The following is a 23,049-nucleotide window of genomic DNA, read 5'->3' on the forward strand; positions in this document are numbered from 1 at the left end:
AAAAAAAAAAAAAACCATTAAAAGTTCAAGGTACTAGTGAATAAAGAAAATATATTCTGACAGAAAATTCTTATTTTCTGGAATCCAGAGTTATTGGTTTATTTTAGGAATTTTAAACATAGCACATAGTAACAATTTATTATTTTGGTCAACTAGGCCTGGTGTTTTATATGCAGACCTGAGACTTCCAATTGAATTTGACATATAATTGTTTAAGCACCTTCTGCATGAGGATAATACTATTTTAGATGCTGAGGATACAAAGATGAAGTAAAAAAATAGTCCCAAGACTGTGGACTTAGAAATGTAATCTGGGGGTAAAGATTAGATAACATTGATAAGAATATAAAGTTAAATTCATATGAGAAGTCTGAATAATTTGGTAGTAAGAGCTTATAACAAGAAGTAGAATCAGATGAAGCTTCATGAAGGGAGGTAACAGCGCCTGAGTCCTTGAAGAAAAGAAATGATTCCAACAAAGTGGAAGAGACATTAGAAATGGATATCCAGGGGGCTCGTCAATACTGTGTTTATTTGTATAGACAATAGTTGAGGAGTAAAATGGCTTGAAAGCATTCCCTCAAGTTACTTATAAAAGGGCAGCCATGCAGAATGATGGGCAAGGGCTGCAGAACTGTTTAATGTGGGAAGATGAATTTAAAAGGAGCATAATTTAATGGTTTTCCATAGTGTTGGACAGCAATCAAATTTTACCATAAGTGAACAAAAACGGAAAACTTTGTTATACCTTAAATTCTCTTTAGGAGGTGGGAAGGTGTCATCAAATCATATCAGTAATTTTCTGATGAATTTTAGAAATCAAAAGAAAATCTAAATATGTTAATGTGTAGAATGAAATTAACTTAAGAATTTTTTCTCCACTAATAAACAAGGTAATAAAATTTGTTTGCTGTTTTAGGCTAGACAAATGGCTGCTGTCCTCCTACGACGTCTTTTATCCTCTGCTTTTGAGGAAGTCTATCCAACTCTTCCTTCTGATGTTCAGAATGCCATCAAAACTGAACTGCTCTTAATTATTCAGATAGAAACTCAGTCTAGCATGAGGAAAAAAGTCTGTGATATTGCTGCTGAGCTGGCCAGGAATTTAATAGGTAGGTATGAAATGAAAATGCAGTAATAGAAAATGTACATACATATCATGCCCTAAGTTATCTTTTGGAGTGATTTATCATGGTTTGCTTTTTTTTTTCCATTCTAATTTTTTACATTTTAAGGAAAGTACCGTAGTTCTTAAGACTGATGTAGTATTTTTGCCTCCTACTATCTGCAAAGAGGTAATTAACTTCTACTACTTCTATACAATTATAATTTTTAGAGTAAAATTAGCAAAAAAAATTCAAATTTTTGACAGGTCAAACTTGGTAGACCACTTTCCTCTGGCCCTAGCTTACTTTAGAAACACAAATAAAATACAGACATGTTCACATAAGAATGGTTTCTTAGAATCACAAAGCAAAAAACCCCAATGAGTTGGTCATTAGATACTACAAAGGTATCCAATGGGACAGGCTAGATTTGTAAAGTATTCTGAGTGATTATTTTGGAGTAAAATTCTTTAGCATGAGTTGAGCTGTACCTATTTATGATGACCCTTCATTTTTCAGGAAGTGAAGTCAAGTGATTATTTTCTAACCACTATCTTTCACTGATTCCTTTGTTTTTAGTTTCAGAAAAGATAACTGTCTCCAGAAGTGATAATACCTGATTTTTTTTCTTTTTAAAAAACAGTGGGGTTTCATCTTATTTCACCTGTCCTTACTCATTCCAAATATAAACTTGATGCACAAATTCTCTGATTTTTCCTACTTGAATCATACTTAAATTTTCAAAGCAAACACTGGTTTATCTGGTTCACTTCAGAGAACTTTTGTTCTTTGCCAAATAAGACTTAAAGAGTTGAGATTATTGTGAGGTCTTTTGAATAGTCTCTGTAATGTACAAGTTATGCTTTTCCTTATACAATAATTTCAGATTTCCAGTGCTATAGCTGATAATAAATTATGCATCAATTAGTGTATATGCCTAGTGAGATCTGTTTTATATTTTTTGTAAAGCCAACTTACTGAATATTTAGCACATAACTCACTTTGTAATTAAGAAACATCATTTTACCTATCTTGTCAGTGTTTTACCTTTAGTTTGGCAAAGATTTAGCAGTACAGTCAAATCAGTAGTAGAACTACCTATTATGCCAGAGAAGCTGTACAAAATACAAAATGGCAATTCATTTTTTAAAATCTTTTGGGATTGAATATGGGCTTGCCTAATGTCTGAAAGTTCACAGTTGATAAATTTGAAGCCCCAGTTAAAAAGTTGCCCAGTTTTATGATTTTTTTTTTGTTGTTATTGATGCTTTTCTTGTCTGAACTTTCCTCATTCACTCATTCCATGATAAAAATAAATGCTATTACATCTGATAGAAATCACTGGTTAGTCACATTTTCCTCCATTTGGTTCAAAGAGCTTACTATGGTAAGTTCTGTTTCAGTTTCAGTTCCCTCTAAATCCATCATCTTAAATGCTAATAATTTCAGCTTTAGTAAACTCAATTGAAATTTATTTCAGTTAGCATACTGAGTATTATACTAGAAAAAGTTGATTAAGGCAAGAACAATGTTCACATTCCATCTCTGTCTCTAGCTGTGCAACCCTGGGTATGGGTACATCACTGAACTGCAATTAACTCATTGGCACTTTATTACCAGTTTTACTTTGATTCAGCTAGTAGTGTTGGGGAGAGTCCTATGCAAATTATTCTCCCCTTTTTTGGGATCCTTGACCTCAGCCTAGTCATTCTTTCAGAAGGACATTTTCTTTCTTTGTTTTTCTTTTTTTTTTGGCAAGGCAATGGGGTTAAGTGACTTGCCCAGGGTCACACAACTAGATAATTATAAGTGTCTGAGACCAAATTTGCACTTAAGTCCTCTTGACTCCAGACTTCAGGTCTGGTGCTTAATCCACTATGCTGCCTGTCTTCCCCAGAAGGACATTTTCTTTTGAAGTTTCTTTCATTATCCCAGGACAATCCTCTTCCTTCCATTTATGCCCCCCCCCCCCCCCCAAAAATCCTATTTTTGACCAAAATGCAAAGGGATTATTTCATCTACAACCAGGAAGAAGGCCATGAAAATAGACATTAAAAACTAAAGCCATCAGCTTCAATAACAGTGGTTCTCAGTTTTTAGATAGAGGACTCTCTGGGAAGCTCTAAAATTATTTCAAGAGCTACCATTCCTTCCTTATGTGCATTTTGTTATTTATTTAGATCCAAAAATGAAAGTAATAAATATGACTTTAATTTCTTTTAAAAGCAGTTATCTTGAATAATGAATGCTTTGCACATATGCATTGCAGTTTCTCATGTTTATATAGAGGTTTTATAAAATACCAGTTACATTTAAAAAACTAAGTAAATTTGCAATATATACTAAGATGGATTCTACCAATATAATGGGGGTCCATAATTCCTATGATTTTAAAAACTAGACTTTTAAATATGAATATCTTTATTCAGTTTTATTTCTAAGTAAAACAACACTTATTTTGTACTATTTTCCAATACATATTGTGTTGGGTGTTTTAAAATTTTTTAGGCTAGAGAACTATAAGCATTATTTCTAGGGGAACTGTATCTTAAACTCCCAACACCAAAGTTGTAAATGAACCTTTAGAATGCAGCCCATTAATAATTTGAAAAATGTTATTTTCTGAGTGCTACATAATTCTGTCTTTTTCCCCTTAAATCTTTGCAGTTTCCTCTTATCTACTAAGTATTCATAATTTGTTTTTTAAATAGTAGAATTTGATTCATTTAGGTGATACTTGAATTTCAGAATCATTGACTTGATGATAATACAGCTGTGTGAAGCACAGTTGATAATTCATTACATTTAATTAAAATCACTTTTAATTCATTCTCCAAAAACAAGTCTAAAGTATTTTGAAGAAGATTCTTTTAACATTGAACTCTTTATGCAAATTATGTCAGTGCTGATGTAATTGAACTTTAGTTATCTGAAGCTTCTGCATCATCTATATCCAAAAATGATGCTTTTCATCCCATGTACTCAAATTTCAATATGGACTTTTAAGTAACTGAAGAATATGTATATACATATAATTAATACTTTAAAGGACCTTAAACTGGAAACATCTTACCAAGTACTAAAAATTGATGGAGACTTTAATGACTTTTTTAACTCTATGGATTGTTAAAAAGTCAGCCTAAGAAATAATTTCCTCTGTGCTATAAAACTATAAAATTTACTTTAAAATGTAAGAGAAATTCAAATAGTTTTGAGTCCAAGTAAAAGTGATACTAGAGGTTAAAATTTATATAGATTTTATGACTATTTTTTTAAAATGTAAAATTCTTACATATAAGAAACATTTTGTTAGCCACAAATTTAATATTAAACCATAAACATCCTGTGCATAGGTTGACCTTTTCTGACTATTAAACTTAACCTTTTAAATTTATTTTACACTATTAAACTGTAATAAAATAATTCATTGACTTCATTTTTTAAAATATAAATGAGGAGTCATCCTTTAAGAAACTTCAGTTTTTAAGTCTACTTATACATTTACTGCCTGAATTTTTCTGCTTCCAGATGAGGATGGCAATAACCAGTGGCCAGAAGGTCTGAAGTTCCTTTTTGATTCAGTCAGTTCTCAAAATGTGGGACTGCGGGAAGCTGCCCTTCACATTTTCTGGTACATTCATGGATTTAAGTTACTGATGTAATTTTTGGAAGAAAATAAAGAATTTAATATTTGTTTTCAGTCCCTGTCTAGGAACTCTGAACTTAAATGGTCCAACTTTTTAATGGCCTTTAAAATACCTTTCATTGTGTGTATGTATATATGTACATGTAAATGCTCTTATATTTTTATATTAAAGATAGACAGTAATGTCTTATATATATATATATATGTTATGTTTTCTGGAATTCTAACATCATTATCTTACTTTTCTCTTAGGAGCCTAAATGTTAACAAATGAGTCTTTCCCTTTCCTTCTTTGACAGTAGTGTCAAGTTTGTTTTTTGTCTTTCTGTATTTCCTGGTTTTTAAAAACAATAGTGTCCCAATTTAAGAAAGTAATTTTTTTGCATGTATTTGACATGTATATTCAAATTAGAAAATTAGAGATACTTAATCAACATTACAAAATGGATTATTTTTACTTTCTGGGGTTATTTTACTTCCCTAATTATAGTTAAGATGATTTGATTAACACACCCAGAAACATAATCTATGTTCACTTAAGTATGCTTTTACTTTCAGTTAACATTTATAGAGAAAAATATGTAGGTATTTGATAAGCCTGTTTTTATTTTTCTGGTTTGTTTTAATTTGTGTTATCTTGACCACAAGACCTCAAACATCAGTAGTTAAATTCAGTTTTACATTGGCTTGAATATAGAAGAATTTCAAATAAGCTAGATTTCTGGGAGTAGGATCTAGCATTCAAAACCCCCTCCCTAATCATCATTCCTGCTTCAGATTTGATCACTGTTCCTATTTTCCTCTCAAACCAGAAGCAGCTTCCACCTAGGAACCAAAGTGATAACAAGGTAAAAACAACAGGGAGAAGTGGCCCTAGGCCAGCCTAAGGCACTGCTTTTGTGGTGTTGCCTTTACTTACCTTTTCCACCCCAGCCCAAAATTATATTTTTGAAAGTGGTAGTCAAGATTCAATGGTAATAAGAGATAATTTGAATTTAACATGAGCACCTGACATTATATTTTTTGTAACATTTTTAGGAACTTTCCTGGAATTTTTGGAAATCAACAACAGCATTATTTGGATGTCATCAAACGGATGTTGGTTCAGTGTATGCAAGACCAGGAACATCCAGCGGTAATGAAAATTTATATTTCTCAATATTTAGTTTAACATGGCCTCTTTTTTAGTAAAGAAATATATTTAGCAAGTATTTCAAGGTATTTTTCACTTTCCAATTGATTAATAACTAAGGCTTATTAGTAAAGTACAGTTTCTAAAGCAGTATCTCAGTATTGGGGAATTTGACTTTAGAGAACACAAAAAAATAATTTTTCCTCACCCCGCACTGTTTTACTCTTTACAGATCAGGACATTATCTGCAAGAGCTGCAGCTGCATTTGTGCTTGCAAATGAGCATAATGTTGCATTACTCAAACACTTCTCAGACTTACTACCTGGAATCTTACAGGTAAGAAAATACTGTTGCAAAGATGTTACAGTCCACATTTTTTTTGTTTAAATATATAGCTATGTACTCTATAAAATGTGCCTTGAGGAGTTTAAAATATTACAAGTGTAGGGTTTAGTCAGGCTACTTTTATAAAGTAGAAGGATATAAATCATATGCATATAAATACACATAGATAAATCTTAACTAGATTTAGTTCTGTTAGTCCTAACTTCTTTTTTTTTTTCTGGTAGCCTTTCAATTTTTTAAGCCTGAGTCATATTGTCTCCATATCTTTCCCTTTGCCTAACTTTGCACTGAAGTGACCAAATATCAAAGTCTCCATCGGACTTTGTAGCATTTCTCAATCTCTGTTGTCTCCACAAGATGTGGGTGTTCATATATACACAAAAACATAAATCACACTCACTTCATTTATCCTAATATGGTCATTCTATTCAACCCCCAAGGAGCTCTGATTGTAGATAACCAAGAGCCTCATGAAATGGTCCTTTTGACCTTAGGAAAGAACATGATAAAATATTTTTCTTACAAAATATTTTCTTTCTCCTTTTTAAGTGGAGGGAAAGAAAAGGAGTACAGAACAGTCCCAACCATTTTGCTCAGAACTTTTCCTAGCTTCCTTTTTTGGTTAATATTGATTTAAATGTTTAAATAGTTTATTGGACAAAAGCTTACATTAGAGGGATGCCTAGTATGGAATACCTTCTTTAATGCTGCTCTATTGTCACCATTAGAGAGAGGGGAAGCAGAATGGAGCTATTAAGTAATTTAAATTTTCTTTATTAGGTTGCCATGTCCAGAAAACATCATGTAGTAGTGAACCTTATTTGTATTCTCCATACTTAGCTTTTTAAAAGTATCAGGACCATAACTTTAAACTTAATTCATACATATATATACATACATATATACATATATACATATATATATACACACACATATATAGACATACATTTGAAAATTGATACATTATTCATGGTTATCCACATTTTGAAATAGAATCTTTATCCTTCAACAAAGTTAGCTAAGTTAATTGTTAAATTTTACTAGTCCTCCACCAATATATCACATGAAAATTCTTTATAGTTGAACTTGTTAGATTTTTGATGGCATAGCCTTTGAGAATTCCATGTCCCTTCTTCATGGTGATGAGACATTATAGTAGGATATTATGGAGTTAAGTCAATAAGCTCTTAATCAAAAAGTGATAAATATGACTGGCACACATCCCTCAAAACCCATAAGTAAGAAAACAACAAATCACTTGGTTATCGCTTGAATAAAACTGTCAAGAATAAGCCAGATGTTCACACTGTTGTTCACAGTAAGTACAAAATTATATTTAAAAAGGTATAAAGATGAGAATATATGTACAATTGCAAGATATTCAGCTTGAAATTCAAATGAACTATTGAAGCTCAAGAAAAGGAAATGGAACAGGATACAGATACACACATACAGAAATCTTGTTTATTACCATTTCCTGCAAAAGTTTGATTTGTCTCAGGCATAGGTCCTGAAGATCCACACACGCACACCAGCTAATACTTAGCTTCACAGCTGGTTGCCATCTTGTTTTCCTTGCAAAGGAGAAAGACATGGCAGCCAAAAGTAACACTGATTTGAAGAGTTGGAATTGAAAACGCCTGACTGATAGGGAGAAAAACAGATTTATTGCTAATATTATTGGCTCCAGAGAATGTTGATAATCGTATCTGTGATCAGTTTCTGCGATGTTGAATTAATAGGTTATATATATGACAATGCATATAGGTGTGGACAAAACAGTATTACTTAAAGTATGCCTTCATAGGTTGGGAGTGGTACCGGTGATTGTTGAATTGAACATAAGAGAAATAATCCTGGTAGTGATAAGATTTTTATTTGACCCTGGTTCCATGTTTAACAAACAATACCAGTTAGACACTAGAGAACCTTGGCTTTAGATGTCAGTTCAAACACCAGTTGTCTGACTATGAACAAGTCAGTTAATCTCTCTGAGGTTAACTCTTGAGAACCCTCTGAGCTCTTCTGTGAAATGGAGATGATAGTAATATAGTACATAGAATATGGTTGTTGGTGAGAAGCCATTGTGATAATGAATGCAGTGAACTTGGGTAAAAACAGTATATAAATGTCAACTGTTAGAGGAGGAAGCTCAAAATGATGACCTGAATAGGCACAAGTTTAGGAAAATTGGATTTTGTTTTAATAGGATTCATTGCACGGCATCTCTAGCCTAAAAGTGGAGCTTAATACCCAAACTAGTGCTTAACTAAGAGCTGTCCTTGTCAGAAATGGACAAACTGTTTTTACACAGAAGAAAAATTATTTTGAGCTGAGAGTTGCTGTATGGATGGAATTTAATGGACAGAACTCTAATAGAACAACATTAATGGATAGAGTAATCTATAGTTTTGACAAAAGATCAGAGATTTAGAAGAGACCCACCCTAGTGGTTATTTAGACCAGTCCCTTCATTTTACAGATAAGGATACCAAGTAACAGAAAGATTCATTGATCTGTCTAACAATACAGATGAATTATTAGAATCTGTATTTGAACCTCTGTTCGACTGTGTCTTAATATGTAAATCTACTGTTTTTTCCTCTGCATTAGTCTCCCAACATACATTTTCCATTATAGCAGCACAAAGGAAAGCACAAATGACAAAAGCTGGTTAGAAGAGAATCTAGAACCTTATATTTTGGTCATTATTATAGATCAGGATTTTTTTAATTATTATTTTTTCTGATTATCAGTGTATCAAGCTTTATTCTAAAGCAATGGTTACTGAATGAATAATTATGTGATTGAACTTTTTTTTAAAAAGTGGACATAGTAATAGTTATATCCATTTACCTGACAGGGATGTTTTGAGAAATAAGGCACTTTATAAATAACAGTTTTTCTGTTCTATATCTCATAGGCTGTAAATGACTCCTGTTACCAGAATGATGACTCAGTCCTAAAATCTCTTGTTGAGATTGCAGATACTGTTCCAAAGTACTTACGTCCCCACTTAGAAGCTACTCTACAATTGAGTCTAAAGGTAAATCTCGTCGCTGTGAGAACATTTTTTTCCTAAATATTCTTTCCTTGTAAATATATTTAGATCTTCTTGTTTTATAGTTGTGTGCAGATACTAGCCTCAATAATATGCAACGTCAACTTGCCCTTGAAGTAATAGTGACCCTGTCTGAGACTGCTGCTGCTATGCTGAGAAAACATACAAATATTGTTGCACAGGCTAGTAAGTAAACGTTTTTAGTTTAAATGATATTTGAAAGTTGATACTCTTGAATAATTTCTTCACTTAAGCACCTATTAGAAGTTTGGTTAGTTTTAAATATTAACTGAATTAAAAGTAGCTCATTTCACTTTACATATTGCTTAATCAGGTCACTTTAATCTCTTTTGAGACTCAAATCTCCCCATTTCCATGGATTTGGAATCTTGATTTTAATGTTTAAATCTGTGAACCCTTTTCTTCATTTAGTTACTCTGTAAAATTCTTGGTTATGGGGGTTCGAGCTATCTTTTATTCCTTGAAAGCTATCCTACTTAACTGTAGAAAAATGACAGATCTTCATGAAATCTTAGATATAATATCCTCCCAAGATTCTTGACTTTTTAACTTTAATAGACATTTCTTAATATTGATAAGAATTAGGGCTACACTTGGTCCAGTTTTTGAGGAAGGAAGATATATTTCAAGCAAATTAAATAGTTTGTCAGCTGATTCTGCTTTTAAAAGAAAAAAAATCTGGCACTGATGATGAATATAATGAGAAATGTATTGGATAGAGCGTTCGAAGATTTAGGCTCAAATCCTAACTGCTACTTGACAAGTATGACCTTAGACAACTGATTCCAACTTTTTAAGGATCCTCTTATCTGTAGAATAAAGGAGACAAGGTGACTTTTAATACTTAGTTTGGATTCTGATCGACTTGAGAGAGGCCTTCTTATGCTCTTAGCCCCAGGGGAATGGAAAGGAACAACCTGTTAGGGGTATACTACTTAGTCTTTTTGGTTGGGTAAACTGAATAGTAAATGTTGATAAAGAGTTCAAGGCACACATCACCTAAATTTATATAACTTTATATTTGTTTTTTTAACTCTCTCAAGCATTTTATTTGCTCAACCAAATAGAAGTGAAACTAAAATTAGAGCACATTGAATTTCTTGTGTAAATCAAAAAGATGGGAAGAGTTGTAGAATGTTTAGGCTCAAATGGAAATTAATCTCCCGAGGAGGTCCAGAGAAGTTTAGGGCCTCTTCCAAGATTATAGAGCTAGAAAGTCAGGGAATTGGATAAAAAAATCTCTTGTGAAGTTGTGACTTTTTTTTCCTACTACTCATCCTGCTTTGTGAATTATTTACTCATTATTTACAAGAGTGTGCTGTTAAGACTTTTCATTATTTTCATTAGAAGTTAGACATGTGGTAACATAAAGTTATATACAAGTTCATTTTCAGTATTTTAGTGAGTGCCTAGTAAGTATTTTATGATGTTAGATGAAATACAATAAATGCTGAAATATAGATGAAATAAAATAAAAATTCAGTTTGGGGCCATAATAATATTTATAGACTTTTTCTACTTAACAAGAACTTAACATTGTTATTATGTTTTATCTAAGTGCTACCCTAATTTCATATCTTATTGTTATATAGGTTTGGGTGCATATTGGGTAATTAATTTCTCAAAACAAAATTGTAAAATAGGATTACTGCTTTTTAAATACACCAAAATAGTTGGTAGAAAGATTTCTTTACATTCTAAACTTGGAAATGACCCTATATATTGTCACAAATATCTCATCCCCTTAATACCCTTATTGTATTCTGAAGGATTCAGGGGCCAACTTCACCCAAATACCTTTTGCAATTCTTTCTTCTGAGAAGTTTTGGGTCCTATATACAATTCTTCAAGCTCTCAGTTCTACTTTAACTCACTCACAGCTCACCTTCCTGCTAAGCCAGAGTGAATTCAGGGGATCACAAGTAATAGTCAACAGCCTGGCAGCAATCCAGATAGCCAAATTGTTTGCCATCTTTCCTCACTACATTCCAAGTGGAGTCTGAATTTTCTCTTGTCAACAAGTCTAACTCCTCTTCATACTTTGATAACAGCTTTCCTTGAGGTTAGATCCATTAACAATATTAAATGAGACATTCCTGTATTTCTCCATACTATGTTCCTTTGCTAATTAAGACAACATTTGAAGCCCCATTAACCAAAAATTAACTACAAATCCTTTATGTGATCATTATGAGTGCTTTACTGTATTCTCATGGGGAGCATTGCTTAAGTGTTGATCTCTTGAACTATTGCTTTGTTTTTAGCTAAATGATGAATATTTTTTGAATTGATGTTTACAGCTATATACTTCCTCTTTCAAAGTTATAGACTCATTTTAATAGCCAAAAAAATTGATCTCTTTTTCTTGAAAGTAATAATAAAATGGAATTATTGTATCTGTTTGACAAAGCACTAAACAGGCACCTCAGTTGATGGTCGCAACTTTTTAAAATAGTTTTACCTGTTTTTCTTCTATTACAGCTGAGATTGCTATGGCTCAAAGAAATTAAGTTTATTTGGATACATGGTCTCAGCTTATAAATATCAGGCAGGATTCAAACCCAAGTCTCCACTGAATCCTCCTCTACTAGAAGTCATTCCACTATGCCACATTCCCAAAAGAATATTTGAATTTGATCAGAGATCTTTTCAGACAAAATTTTTTACTTTTCTAGTTTGTATTGGAAGGAGGGGGAAATCTCAAATTAAGAAACCTGTTTCTGTAAGTAGGAAGTAATTGTTTTGTATTTAGTTCCTCAGATGTTAGCAATGATGGTAGACCTAGAAGAGGATGAAGACTGGGCAAATGCTGATGAGCTGGAGGATGATGATTTTGACAGGTAATTTGCTCAGAGAAAATTCAAAGCACATGACCAATAAAACTCAAGACTTGAAAATTTGTGAATTCTAATTCTAGTTCAACTCAGCTTCTGGTGTGATATTTGCACCATTTACTTCTTTTAAGCATGTTTGAGGTTTTTTAAGTTATAGGCATAGTGGGAGATTAGAATTTGTTATCTAACTTGAGTCTAGAATATCTATGATTACCCTCTGAATCAATACATTTTCTCCAGCTTAGTCCTTTACTATGCCCTATATTCTTTCTGATCATTTCATTAAACTTAGACCATATAGTCTCTTTTTCCTTCTGCAGCATACATCTATCAATAGCATGAAGTCTTTTCTGATGTTCCTTTGCAAACCAGGACTTCTGGAAATACTGACTTGAAACATTTCCTATAACTTCATTTTTAATTAGTTTTTTGTTTTTTTGCAAAGCAATGGGGGGTTAAGTGGCTTGCCCAAGACCACACAGCTAGGTAATTATTAAGTGTCTGAGGCTGGATTTGAACTCAGGTTTTCCTGACTCCAGGGGCTGGTGCTCTCTCCACTGAGCCACCTAGCCGCCCCTCATATAACTTTTCATTTGATCTTTAAATTGTACATAATTTTGAAGGTGAGTGTTTTGATTATTAAAATAAACATTAGGTAACCATATAGGTAAAGGTCTGATAGTCATGTCATTCGATCTTGTCTGAATGAGCAAGGAAAGCTGTTAGGAAGTCAGCTTTCTCTTCCAGAATATAGTGAATAAATATAGAAGAGGCTGCGTAATCAAGTTGACATTTTTTAAAGATGAATTTATAGCTGAGGTTTTTTACTAGGTTGTTCCTGTAATGTTTTACTTGACTAAATTTTTAAGGTTTTTCCCCCCTCATCTAAGAGGAACCACAGAATTATTTCCATAATCTTTTACCATCTCTTTTATTAGTATCATTCTCTCTGTTTGTTTTTACTTCCACCTATTATCTCATTCATTGAGCTTATTGATTAATTGAAAGGAAAAAAAAGAAAGCCTAGTTGGAACTCTTCATTTTGTGATAAGTTCCAAGTTCCTTTGTCCAATTTTCTTACAGTCAGATTTGATTATTAAGTGAATTCTCTTTCCCACAGGAAAGAGGATTTCATGTAGCAAAATTCCCATTACTCACTGATTAAACATGGTTTACTTGGGCAAGGTAACCATTCTCATGTAGCACTAAGTATATATTTTGTATATCCTATGTAAATAGCTAAATTCATTATTTTATAAAATATGGTAATGTATTTTAAAAAGAACTTGACATTTTCTTCCTAAGACTTGGGTTTTATTCCTCATACCTACACATAATTTTTTTGTTTTTGTTTTGCAAAGCAATGGAGTTAAGTGACTTGCCTGAGATCACACAGCTAGGTAATTAAGTGTATGAGGTCATATTTGAACTCAGGTCTTCATGACTCCAGGACCGGTGCTCTATCCACTGTACCACCTAGCTGCCCCCACATAGTTTTAACAGTTAGTGCTTTATTATTTAAGATATGTACTTCTTGCACATTTATTTGCAAGACTATTTTGATTTCTGTAAAACCTGGTACACCAACAAGTAAAATAGGAGATTAAGAAATAAAGGTATTTTTAGAATACAAAAAAGACAACTATATTCTAGGGAAAATGAGGTTTAGCTGCAGCATGTGATAAAGGTAATTTTGTTAATTTTAGAAATCATGACATTATCTTGGGGGCAGAGTGATCATTTCATTGGCAAGATTTAAAGTGTGCTATCATTTTGCTTTCATGGTGGGGGGAAGAATGTCCCTTTTTGATAGTCATTTGCAAATTCAGAACAGATCCTAAGGACAAATTTTTAGACAAAAGATGGAGTTAAATATTTGAATTGGTTGTTGAAGAAGGTGGAAACATTTTCTAGAAGTTCTTGAAAGACAAAAATCTATATTGCAAAGTATACAGGTGTGGTTTGGGGTGTAGCATTTTCAAATGCTACCACAGAATTCAACAGTTAATTTGAAACCAAATAATGTCAGTACCTAGTTTATTATCCCTATCAAAATCTGAAATCCACACTATGAATCCACGTGAAGAAAACAGTGTGTCTGTTTTATATCAGAAGTCTTAAGGTTACTGTTTAAAGTTTAACAAGGTTTTGCAAACCAGTATTTGAAACATCACTCCAAACCCCACTATCCTTTGTTTTCTCACTAAAACTCTAGAGCCATATTAACTGGTAGAGTTAATATATCATAGAGTTAATATATCATAAACATTATATATTAAAAAATATTAGGCTTAAACTTCTGATTTTACCAATCTTATAATTTCTGTTACATTTTTGAATAAATATCAATGCATCATTTCTATGTTTAGCAATGCAGTTGCTGGTGAGAGTGCATTGGACAGAATGGCTTGTGGTCTTGGTGGAAAACTTGTTTTACCAATGATCAAAGAGCACATCATGCAGATGCTTCAAAACCGTAAGCCATTTTTTTCTGATATTAATTATGTTAGATTTAATTTTCACCCTTTATATACCAGTTATATCTCAGGATATCATCTTAGAACACTATAGCCCTTGGCCTCAACACACTTTAGTTTAATATGATGAGATATTCACAAATAATTATAATACAAATTAAAATATGTGATTAAATAAGATAAATAAAATATGTGATTAAATCAAATTAATTGAAAAACCTTTGGGGAGGTGGGGTTGTTGCATTTGTTTAGCAAGGGAATATTATCTGTATGGTACATTTTGGAAGACTTCTTTGTCACTAGTTGCAAAAGATGATTTTAAAGTGTAAATACTAAAGGTAGGAAAAGATAGTTTAGGAGTCTTTTTTCATTTATCTGGGTATGATGAGAGTTGGCAGTGGGAATAGAAATGAATTTTTGAGATAAAAAACAGTAGGCCTTATTAGCAGACCTGATTATATTAATGGGAAGAATAAAAAATAATTCCTGTGTTTTAAGCCTGAATGATTGGGAGAATAGTAATACTCTTATCACAGAAAAAAAAAAATTAAGAGTTAGGGCTAAGTTAAGAAAAAAAATGTGTTTTGCTTTACAAATGTAAATTTTGAGATATTGTTAGACATTCCAAGGTATTTGGAATTTAAGTCTGTTTAGGACTTTAAAGTGTTACCTACACTGGAAACTATGGGAATAAATGTCTAAGGACTAAAATAAAAGTAAATATAGTATGAAAAATTGTCACCAAGTGGCATTCCAGAGGGTGTAATGGAAATATGTTTTGAAACCACTCAATCATGATTGTTATTTGTAATCCTTTTCTTTCTTCCTGCCCTCCGTGTGTGTGTATACATACATGTTTCTTTAAAAAACCATGAAAATGGTATGATGAACAAATAACTTATCCCACATTAGCCTTGTTATTATGGTGGTTATGAGTTTATAAATCATATCTTCCTTAAATGACTGCTCCTTTGAGTAATCTCTAAATTTTAAACACGTTATATATCAAGAATTAGGCTATTGTCTAGAATTATATTCCAGCATTTTAAGTTTAAAGACAGTCAAGAGGAAAATGCAGGTGTATTCATTTTCCAGTTAGACTAAAGTCAACATTTATTTTAGAGTTAAAAGACTGAAGTTAATAAGGAGCTTGAATAATGTGCTTGGATATGGCTAAAGTAGTGTTATACAGGTTGAAAAAACAAATGTTAATGTTAAAGTGGCCGGTTTTACATTGAATCAGTATAGATTATATTACATAAATAATAAAGATGTCCATGTGACATTTTATATGTAGTCAAATTGTTATTGCATTCCAACCCAGTTTTATATCTAAAAAAGAAATTGTATTGTATTTACATTTCATTTGCACATAGAGCAAAGAAAAGTTAACTAATTCTAATAAGCCAAAATTGGTATGCTTTATTAAAGTTAAAATTTATCATTTGAGATGAACTTTGTGAGTGTTTCAAAATAGTTCTAAAAATCAGCTAGCCTATTCTGTAGAAAATTTCAGCTATTAGTCCTTTTTCCTATAAAAACAAAATAATCAATCATATACCAGATTTTCTATAAAAATCAAATGACCGGTCTATTATTAGTCTTGATAAGATCTATATGATGATGAATGAGATGTCAATAAAGAGTTTTCTTTAGATAAATGCAATTAATACTGATTTATTCTATTTGTTTCTTCTCTTACCTTAAAATTGAAGATTTAGCATACAGTATTTAATAGTTTTATTTACTTTTTAAGTAAGAACATTTGTAAGAATATGAAAGCCTGGATTTTGGGATTTTTTTAATACTTAGATCTCACCTTTTTTCACCTTATTTCTGTAATCATTTTTATTTATCTGATAGTCTTTTATTTATTTATAATGTGTTTTTTTTACAGCTGATTGGAAATACCGGCATGCTGGATTAATGGCTTTATCTGCCATTGGAGAGGGTTGTCACCAGCAAATGGAGGGGATTCTAAATGAAATAGTTAATTTTGTTTTGCTTTTTCTTCAAGATCCTGTAAGTGCTATTACCTATTTGGTACTATTTATTTCATTCTCCCTTTCTTCCTTTTTGCTAAATTCACTGCAGCTTTGATTACTATGCATTAACATATTTGCATATGTGAAAATATTATTCCAGCATCCAAGAGTGAGGTATGCTGCCTGTAATGCAGTTGGACAAATGGCAACAGACTTTGCACCTGGTTTCCAAAAGAAATTCCATGAGAAGGCAAGTAAACTCTCAAACACAAAAGAAAAACAAAATTGCAAAATGGTCAACAATTTCCTAAAAATCTTTATTCTGTACAGGTGATTGCAGCTCTTCTACAAACCATGGAAGACCAAGGTAATCAGCGTGTTCAAGCACATGCTGCAGCAGCTCTTATTAATTTTACTGAAGATTGTCCCAAAACACTGCTTATTCCATATTTAGACAATTTGGTGAAACATCTTCATTCCATAATGGTGATTAAACTTCAGGAGGTAGGTCAAGGGTTTTTTGGTTATTTTTTTAACAGCACTTTCAATTTGGCTAAAAAAATTTGTTTGAGAAAATTCATGTATAACAATAATAATAATTATTAATTGATCCATCTAGTATAATTTTCAGGCTGAGGTCAGTGATTGGATAATAATATGGGTTTTATAGTATGGAACTAAAAAAATTAATGAGAATTAAAAATTGTAAAAGAAAACTTCATGCCTGAGATATTGATTGGTCCCTTTTGATCCATTTTTTTTTCAAGGCAGTGGGGTTAAGTGGCTTGCCCAAGGCCACACAGCTAGGTAATTAAGTGTCTGAGGTCGGATTTGAACCCAGGTACTCCTGACTCCAAGGCCGGTGCTCTATTCACTGCACCACCTAGCCTCCCTGATCCCTTTTCTTTACAAAGAAAAGCCAGTATTCTCTTTTGGGTATATAGTTATGTCAATAGAAACAAAGATTTTCAGTTTTTTCTTCCCTCATTGACGGGTCCCAGGGACTCATTTCCTCACGTATAAAATGACAAGTTAAACAAGAAGGCCTCTGATGTTCTTCTACTCCTATGTGTCTAGTCCTGTGAGCAGCTTCTTCTATTATAAACCCTCCCATTCCTTATGTCCACTATGTGCTATGCCCACAAAAGAATTATAAGACAAGAAATACTTGAATGCATGGTCAAAGAACAGGGTTTAGTAATGAGAGATTTTTAAGGCTCAGCTGTCCTCTTCATCAAAGTGGATCTCTCCTCTGTCCCTCTTCTAGCTTGGCCCACTCTAGTTATTTAGTCAGTTCTACAATGAATTCAGTCTAGACATCTCTTAGCATATTTCATTTAAGTCTTTTTTTTCTTTTATTTGTCCAATTATATGCAAAGGTAGTTTTCAACATTCATCATTTCACAAGTTTATAGATTTGCACTTTTTTTTTTACCACCCTCCCTTCCCTTTCACCCTCCCTATGGCGACAAACACTTTGGTAAAAGTTGTACATGTGCAATTGTGTTTAACATATTTCCATGCTGGTCATGTTGTATTTCACATAGCCTTATTATGTTCTTTTTCTGAACACTAGTTGCCAAATCGTGCTGCAGCAGACCAGGAGAGATAATGGATCTTTTTCGGTTCTACTTCTCCCTTCTCTAGGTGGTATATATCTGAATATGGCATATTATTATAAATTCAGTAACAGGAAATTATACATTGAACACATTGCTTCCCTCTCTTCCAAATAAGTGAACATGATTATCTACTATAGATTTATTAAAGATTACTGAGCAGTAGTTAAAGCCAAATTCACATGGAATGTCATAATGAACTGAATTTTTATGGTGTTTCTCAATAGCTCATATTCATATCGTTCCTTACATTTTACACTATACCATACTCAGTAATCTCTGAAGCAATGCTAAAATCATTCAATTTTTACAGATGGGAAAATTGAGAGTATTCAGAAAGTAATATACAACTAGTACTTATTGAAACTGGGATTCACTGCCTCATAAAAGTTTGATAAAGGATCCTAAAATTCTCGAAAATTCTTAAACAGGTACAGGTCAAACTAGATAGACTTGAAGGTCTTAAGATCCTTTAATGACAATTTATCCTCTCATTTTATATTTGAGGGAATTGTAATAAAGGTAGAGTGATTTACCAAAACTCAGACACAGTGAGATTTTGAACTCAGGTCTTCTGATTACAAATCTAGTGCTTTCTCAGTATTTTTCCAGGGTTGTTTCTGAATCTTGAGTAGGAACATAAACTGAACACATAGTCTGAGAAGTTCCAAAGTTACAACACCTCTAATGTGGGATTTTGGTTTGACTAAGCATAATTATGCAAAGTAATAGTTTAAATTAATGGTAAAGATGTGACGGAAGTAACTGATCCTGTGGTCCATTCTGAGTAAAAAGCAATATAGTTAGAGACTTTATTTAGAGCAAGGTGTAAGTAATGGGTAAGAGAATAGTATCAGACTGAAGAGATGGCACCATGTATGAGGTGTTGGGGAAGAGTTATACCAGGTCTCTGGTCCATTCATGTGATTAAGGTTAAAATTGTTTGAATTCTAAAACTTAAGTAAAGCAGTTCACAGGTTTGACTTCAGTATGTTAAGTCAGAGGGATTATGAAATGTAAGGTAATCAGAGTATATCATGAGAGCTTTCAAGGTGACTGGCATTTGAGGCATGGAGGATTTTGGGGAATGAGTCATTTTGGGTGAAGGTCTTTACCTGAAGAGTGAAGCTCAAGTATCAGTGACACAGGGAGTGACTCAGGCACAAAAATAAGCCTGGCTTTCCCATCCTCTTGAACCATGAGGATGATATGTAGCCCTGGACTATTGGAGGTTCAGATGAGGAAGCTGGCCATGTAACATAATGCAGTGAAGAAGGCAAGGATTTCTACTTTGAAAGTAATCCACTTAGTCTTTGTGTAAACAGCAGGTCCTGGTCTAGACTGAAAAGGCCTTGAGTATACACAGTGGACTTTTAGTAGGAGGTCAGAGCTGAATTTAAGTTAAATAGATGATTGCAATTAAGAAGATAAATGAGGTGTATAGTAAGATCAGGGTGGGGAGAGGCTGAGGAAATGCCTAGTAGAAAGTATTGTATCAATGAAATAGAAATAGAGGGATTTGGTAGACAAAAGTACAAGACTTAAATCTTTGGTGTGCCGAGTAAGAGAGGTGGCATAATGATTGTGGCTGTGGGCACAAATATTCAGACATACTCCCTCCTTTCACCCCAAATTAGTGGTCTGGCAAATTATTCCAAGAAAATGTCTCACTGACCTTGTGGTTCGGGAGGGGGAAGGGAGGAAGGTTCTGGATGAATTAATAATTGAGGCTATAGTACCAGATTGAACTATTTATACCACTTCCCTTTTTGTTTTTGTTCCTTATTTTCTTTTTTCTCTTGTTTTTAACCACTTTTAACATAGTGGGTATTTTTTTTATCTTTTCATCACTTATTAACAATTTTAGATCCTCCACCCCTCAGAGAACCATCCTAGATAACAAAAAATATAACAGAAAAAGAAAACAGTTCAGTAAAACTAAACAACATGGGGGGAGAGTGTTCTTATGCCCATAGTACCCAACTTTCCTAGAGAAGTTGGAGAAGTTGCTCTCTCCTATTTATTCTTTGGGGGCCAAATTTATTATAATTTCACAGCTTTCAATTTTGTTTTGTTGATCTTCCCTTTTAAACTGTTATAATCATGTTTATTATTTTCACAGTTCAACTTCACAACCTCATAAAAATGTTCTGTATCCATCAGATTTGTCAATTTCTTCAGCATAGTATTTTTCATGTATTACAAATTATCTTTTTGTGTGTGTGTGTGATTTTTCTTTTTTTTTTCTTTTCCAAGCTGATTCAGAAAGGCACCAAATTGGTTTTGGAACAAGTTGTGACTTCTATTGCATCAGTTGCAGATACAGCAGAAGAAAAATTTGTCCCATATTATGATTTGTTTATGCCATCTCTAAAACACATTGTCGAAAATGCTGTTCAGAAAGAACTCCGACTTCTGAGAGGAAAAACTATTGAATGCATTAGTCTTATTGGTCTTGCTGTTGGGAAGGACAAAGTAAGAATTATAAAATATTTTGTATTTATACCTCAGTAATTCAGAACAAATCAAAGTCATTACAACCTACTCTTTTCTTTTAGTCTGAAATTTTGAGTTTCTAATACAATCTGTGTATTCCTAGAGATAATAGTGCTTGATCTGGAAAGACTTGAGCAATTCATACACGTTAGTTCCTCTGCCACTATCTAAAGAGAACTTGTGTTTTCTTAACTCTGTTTGCCAACTCTTCTGACATATTTACCTAGCCATTAAAGCTTCAAAAGAACTTAGGTGGCAATAGGCTATGAGTAATACTGTAATTCAACTACTATATGGTTTTAATCAGTATTTTTAGCCTCCCTAAAGAACCTTATGATGATTTATAATTGTTTCTAAACATCTGACTTTAAAACAAACTAAAGTATATTGTCTGCAAGATCTTTAAAAGCATTGTATATAAAGAATTCAGTTAAAGCTAATTCCAGGATACAATCTAAAATTTTTTTGTCATTCTGGAATTTTTTGGTATCTTTAATTGTGAGACATGCAATAAGTTATGTTGTGGTTGTGGTTTATCAAAGTAACCATAAAAAAGTTATTTAAGGGAGCAAGTTTCTAAGTTTTCTGATTTGTTTTAGTAATATTTTACTATTTCATCTTTGAAAATATATATATATATATATTTTTTTTTTTTAGTTCATGCAAGATGCATCAGATGTGATGCAGCTGTTGCTGAAAACACAAACAGATTTTAGTGAACTGGAAGATGATGATCCACAGGTAACCAAAATGATACTACTTCATTGTTTTTGTATGTAACAACTTTTAGTATTTTTTTTTACAATCACTGAAAACAAATAGAGCAGTAAAATAATTACTGCTCTTAAAGAAAATAATGACTTAAAGTTGAAATTTTTGTTAATATATTTTATGAATAGGAGCTTTTGAAGCAGATAATAGATCATTTTGATAATTTGGACTAAGAAGATAAAATTTTTTCTTATATTTAAACTACTAGCAAGCCAACAGCTATAACAATTGAAAGTATGTCTACATTTGAAATCACCAAAACTGCAATTTAGAACTGTTGACTTCATTTGACTAATATTTAAGTTGTTAGTATCTCATTTGTTGTTATCTTTAACTGGGTCTGGAAAGTAGTGGATCCAAAAAGAACAACTGAGGTACCAAGTTGGTTTTCCTGGAAGTCTTATTCTTTTTTTTTTACATACATCAGAAAATCCTCTACACAATCATGTCTTGTCTTGTTCCACATTGGATTCAAGCCTAATGTGATACCTCTGAGCATAAGAAATTGAGGTGTGTTCTCCCTCCCTCCCCCACCCCTACCCCGCCCTGTATATATTTTATTAGAGTTTTGTGAAGATCTTCACCAGGGCCTATCCTGCCTACCTTGAAGGAAATTCTAATTTAGAACTTTTGTTATCCCAATATGGAATTTTAGTTGAACATTTTCTGTGATGTCTATGTATGTGCCCAGTTTTTATAAATGTGATCTATGTGGTAGCAGTTGGTAGCTGTTACTATTATTTTATCATGCTTAGTGACAAAGTCTATAACTAAAGATCACAAGAGGTTCATTTTTGGATTATTATAGATATAGCATTGATTGAGCAAAACATGTATGTTTTTTAAAACCACACATTCTTCTTCCTTATATCCAGTTCATTACTAAATCTTGCTATTTCTACTTTGATATCTCTTGTAGCAGTTTTTTAAATTTATTTATTTTATTTTGTAAAAATGATATTTTATATATTATTAAAATATTCTTGTTTAAGAATAAGCATAATACCCCTCCCCCAAAAAATATAGACCCTCGTGAGCAATAAAGTAAAAGAAAGAGGAAAGAATTAAAATTAAGAAAAATAATAATAGGGGCAGCTAAGTGGCACACTGGACAGAGAACTGGCCCTAGAGCCAGGAGCACCCGAGCCCAAATCCAGTCCCAGACACCCAACAGTCACCCAGCTGTGCAACCCCCTGGCAAGCCACCCAACCCCATCCACCCCACCCCCGAAAAAAAATGATAATAAAAAATGTGCTTCAGTCTGTGTTCCAACACCACTGGCTCTGTTGCAGGTGGATCACATTCTTTAAGGATATGTCCATCATAAAAGCTACTTCCATATTTTTCCACCGTTGCCATTACCAATTGCAACTCCCTCCATTCGTACTTCCCCGCTACCATATACTATATTTTCTCTCCTTTCACTCTGTTCCTCTTCTTAAATGTAGGGTAGCTGAATGGCACAGCAGACTAATCTCTGGCCTTGGGGTCAAGAGGCCCCAAGCCTACCTGCCACCCTTAGGGCCCAGCAATCACCTGGCCCTGTGGTCCCAG

The 23,049-nt window shown here is 32.9% G+C and overlaps 1 protein-coding gene across 2 annotated transcripts in view; it reads left to right on the forward strand.

Moving 5' to 3' along the window:
* Positions 1–23,049, forward strand: part of IPO5 (importin 5) — a 68,582-nt gene that overhangs the window by 23,251 nt on the left and 22,282 nt on the right. For both annotated transcript variants that reach the window (XM_074191928.1, XM_074191929.1), the window contains 13 exons: positions 920–1,112; positions 4,635–4,737; positions 5,791–5,887; positions 6,117–6,221; positions 9,154–9,276; positions 9,357–9,477; positions 12,065–12,152; positions 14,516–14,622; positions 16,521–16,645; positions 16,769–16,858; positions 16,939–17,112; positions 20,484–20,702; positions 21,381–21,464. In XM_074191928.1, the coding sequence (XP_074048029.1) occupies positions 920–1,112; positions 4,635–4,737; positions 5,791–5,887; positions 6,117–6,221; positions 9,154–9,276; positions 9,357–9,477; positions 12,065–12,152; positions 14,516–14,622; positions 16,521–16,645; positions 16,769–16,858; positions 16,939–17,112; positions 20,484–20,702; positions 21,381–21,464 (1,629 nt within the window). The remainder of the gene's footprint in view (positions 1–919; positions 1,113–4,634; positions 4,738–5,790; positions 5,888–6,116; positions 6,222–9,153; positions 9,277–9,356; positions 9,478–12,064; positions 12,153–14,515; positions 14,623–16,520; positions 16,646–16,768; positions 16,859–16,938; positions 17,113–20,483; positions 20,703–21,380; positions 21,465–23,049) is intronic.

The sequence above is a fragment of the Macrotis lagotis genome, chromosome 6, assembly GCF_037893015.1.
Source record: "Macrotis lagotis isolate mMagLag1 chromosome 6, bilby.v1.9.chrom.fasta, whole genome shotgun sequence".
Lineage (NCBI taxonomy): Eukaryota > Metazoa > Chordata > Mammalia > Peramelemorphia > Peramelidae > Macrotis > Macrotis lagotis.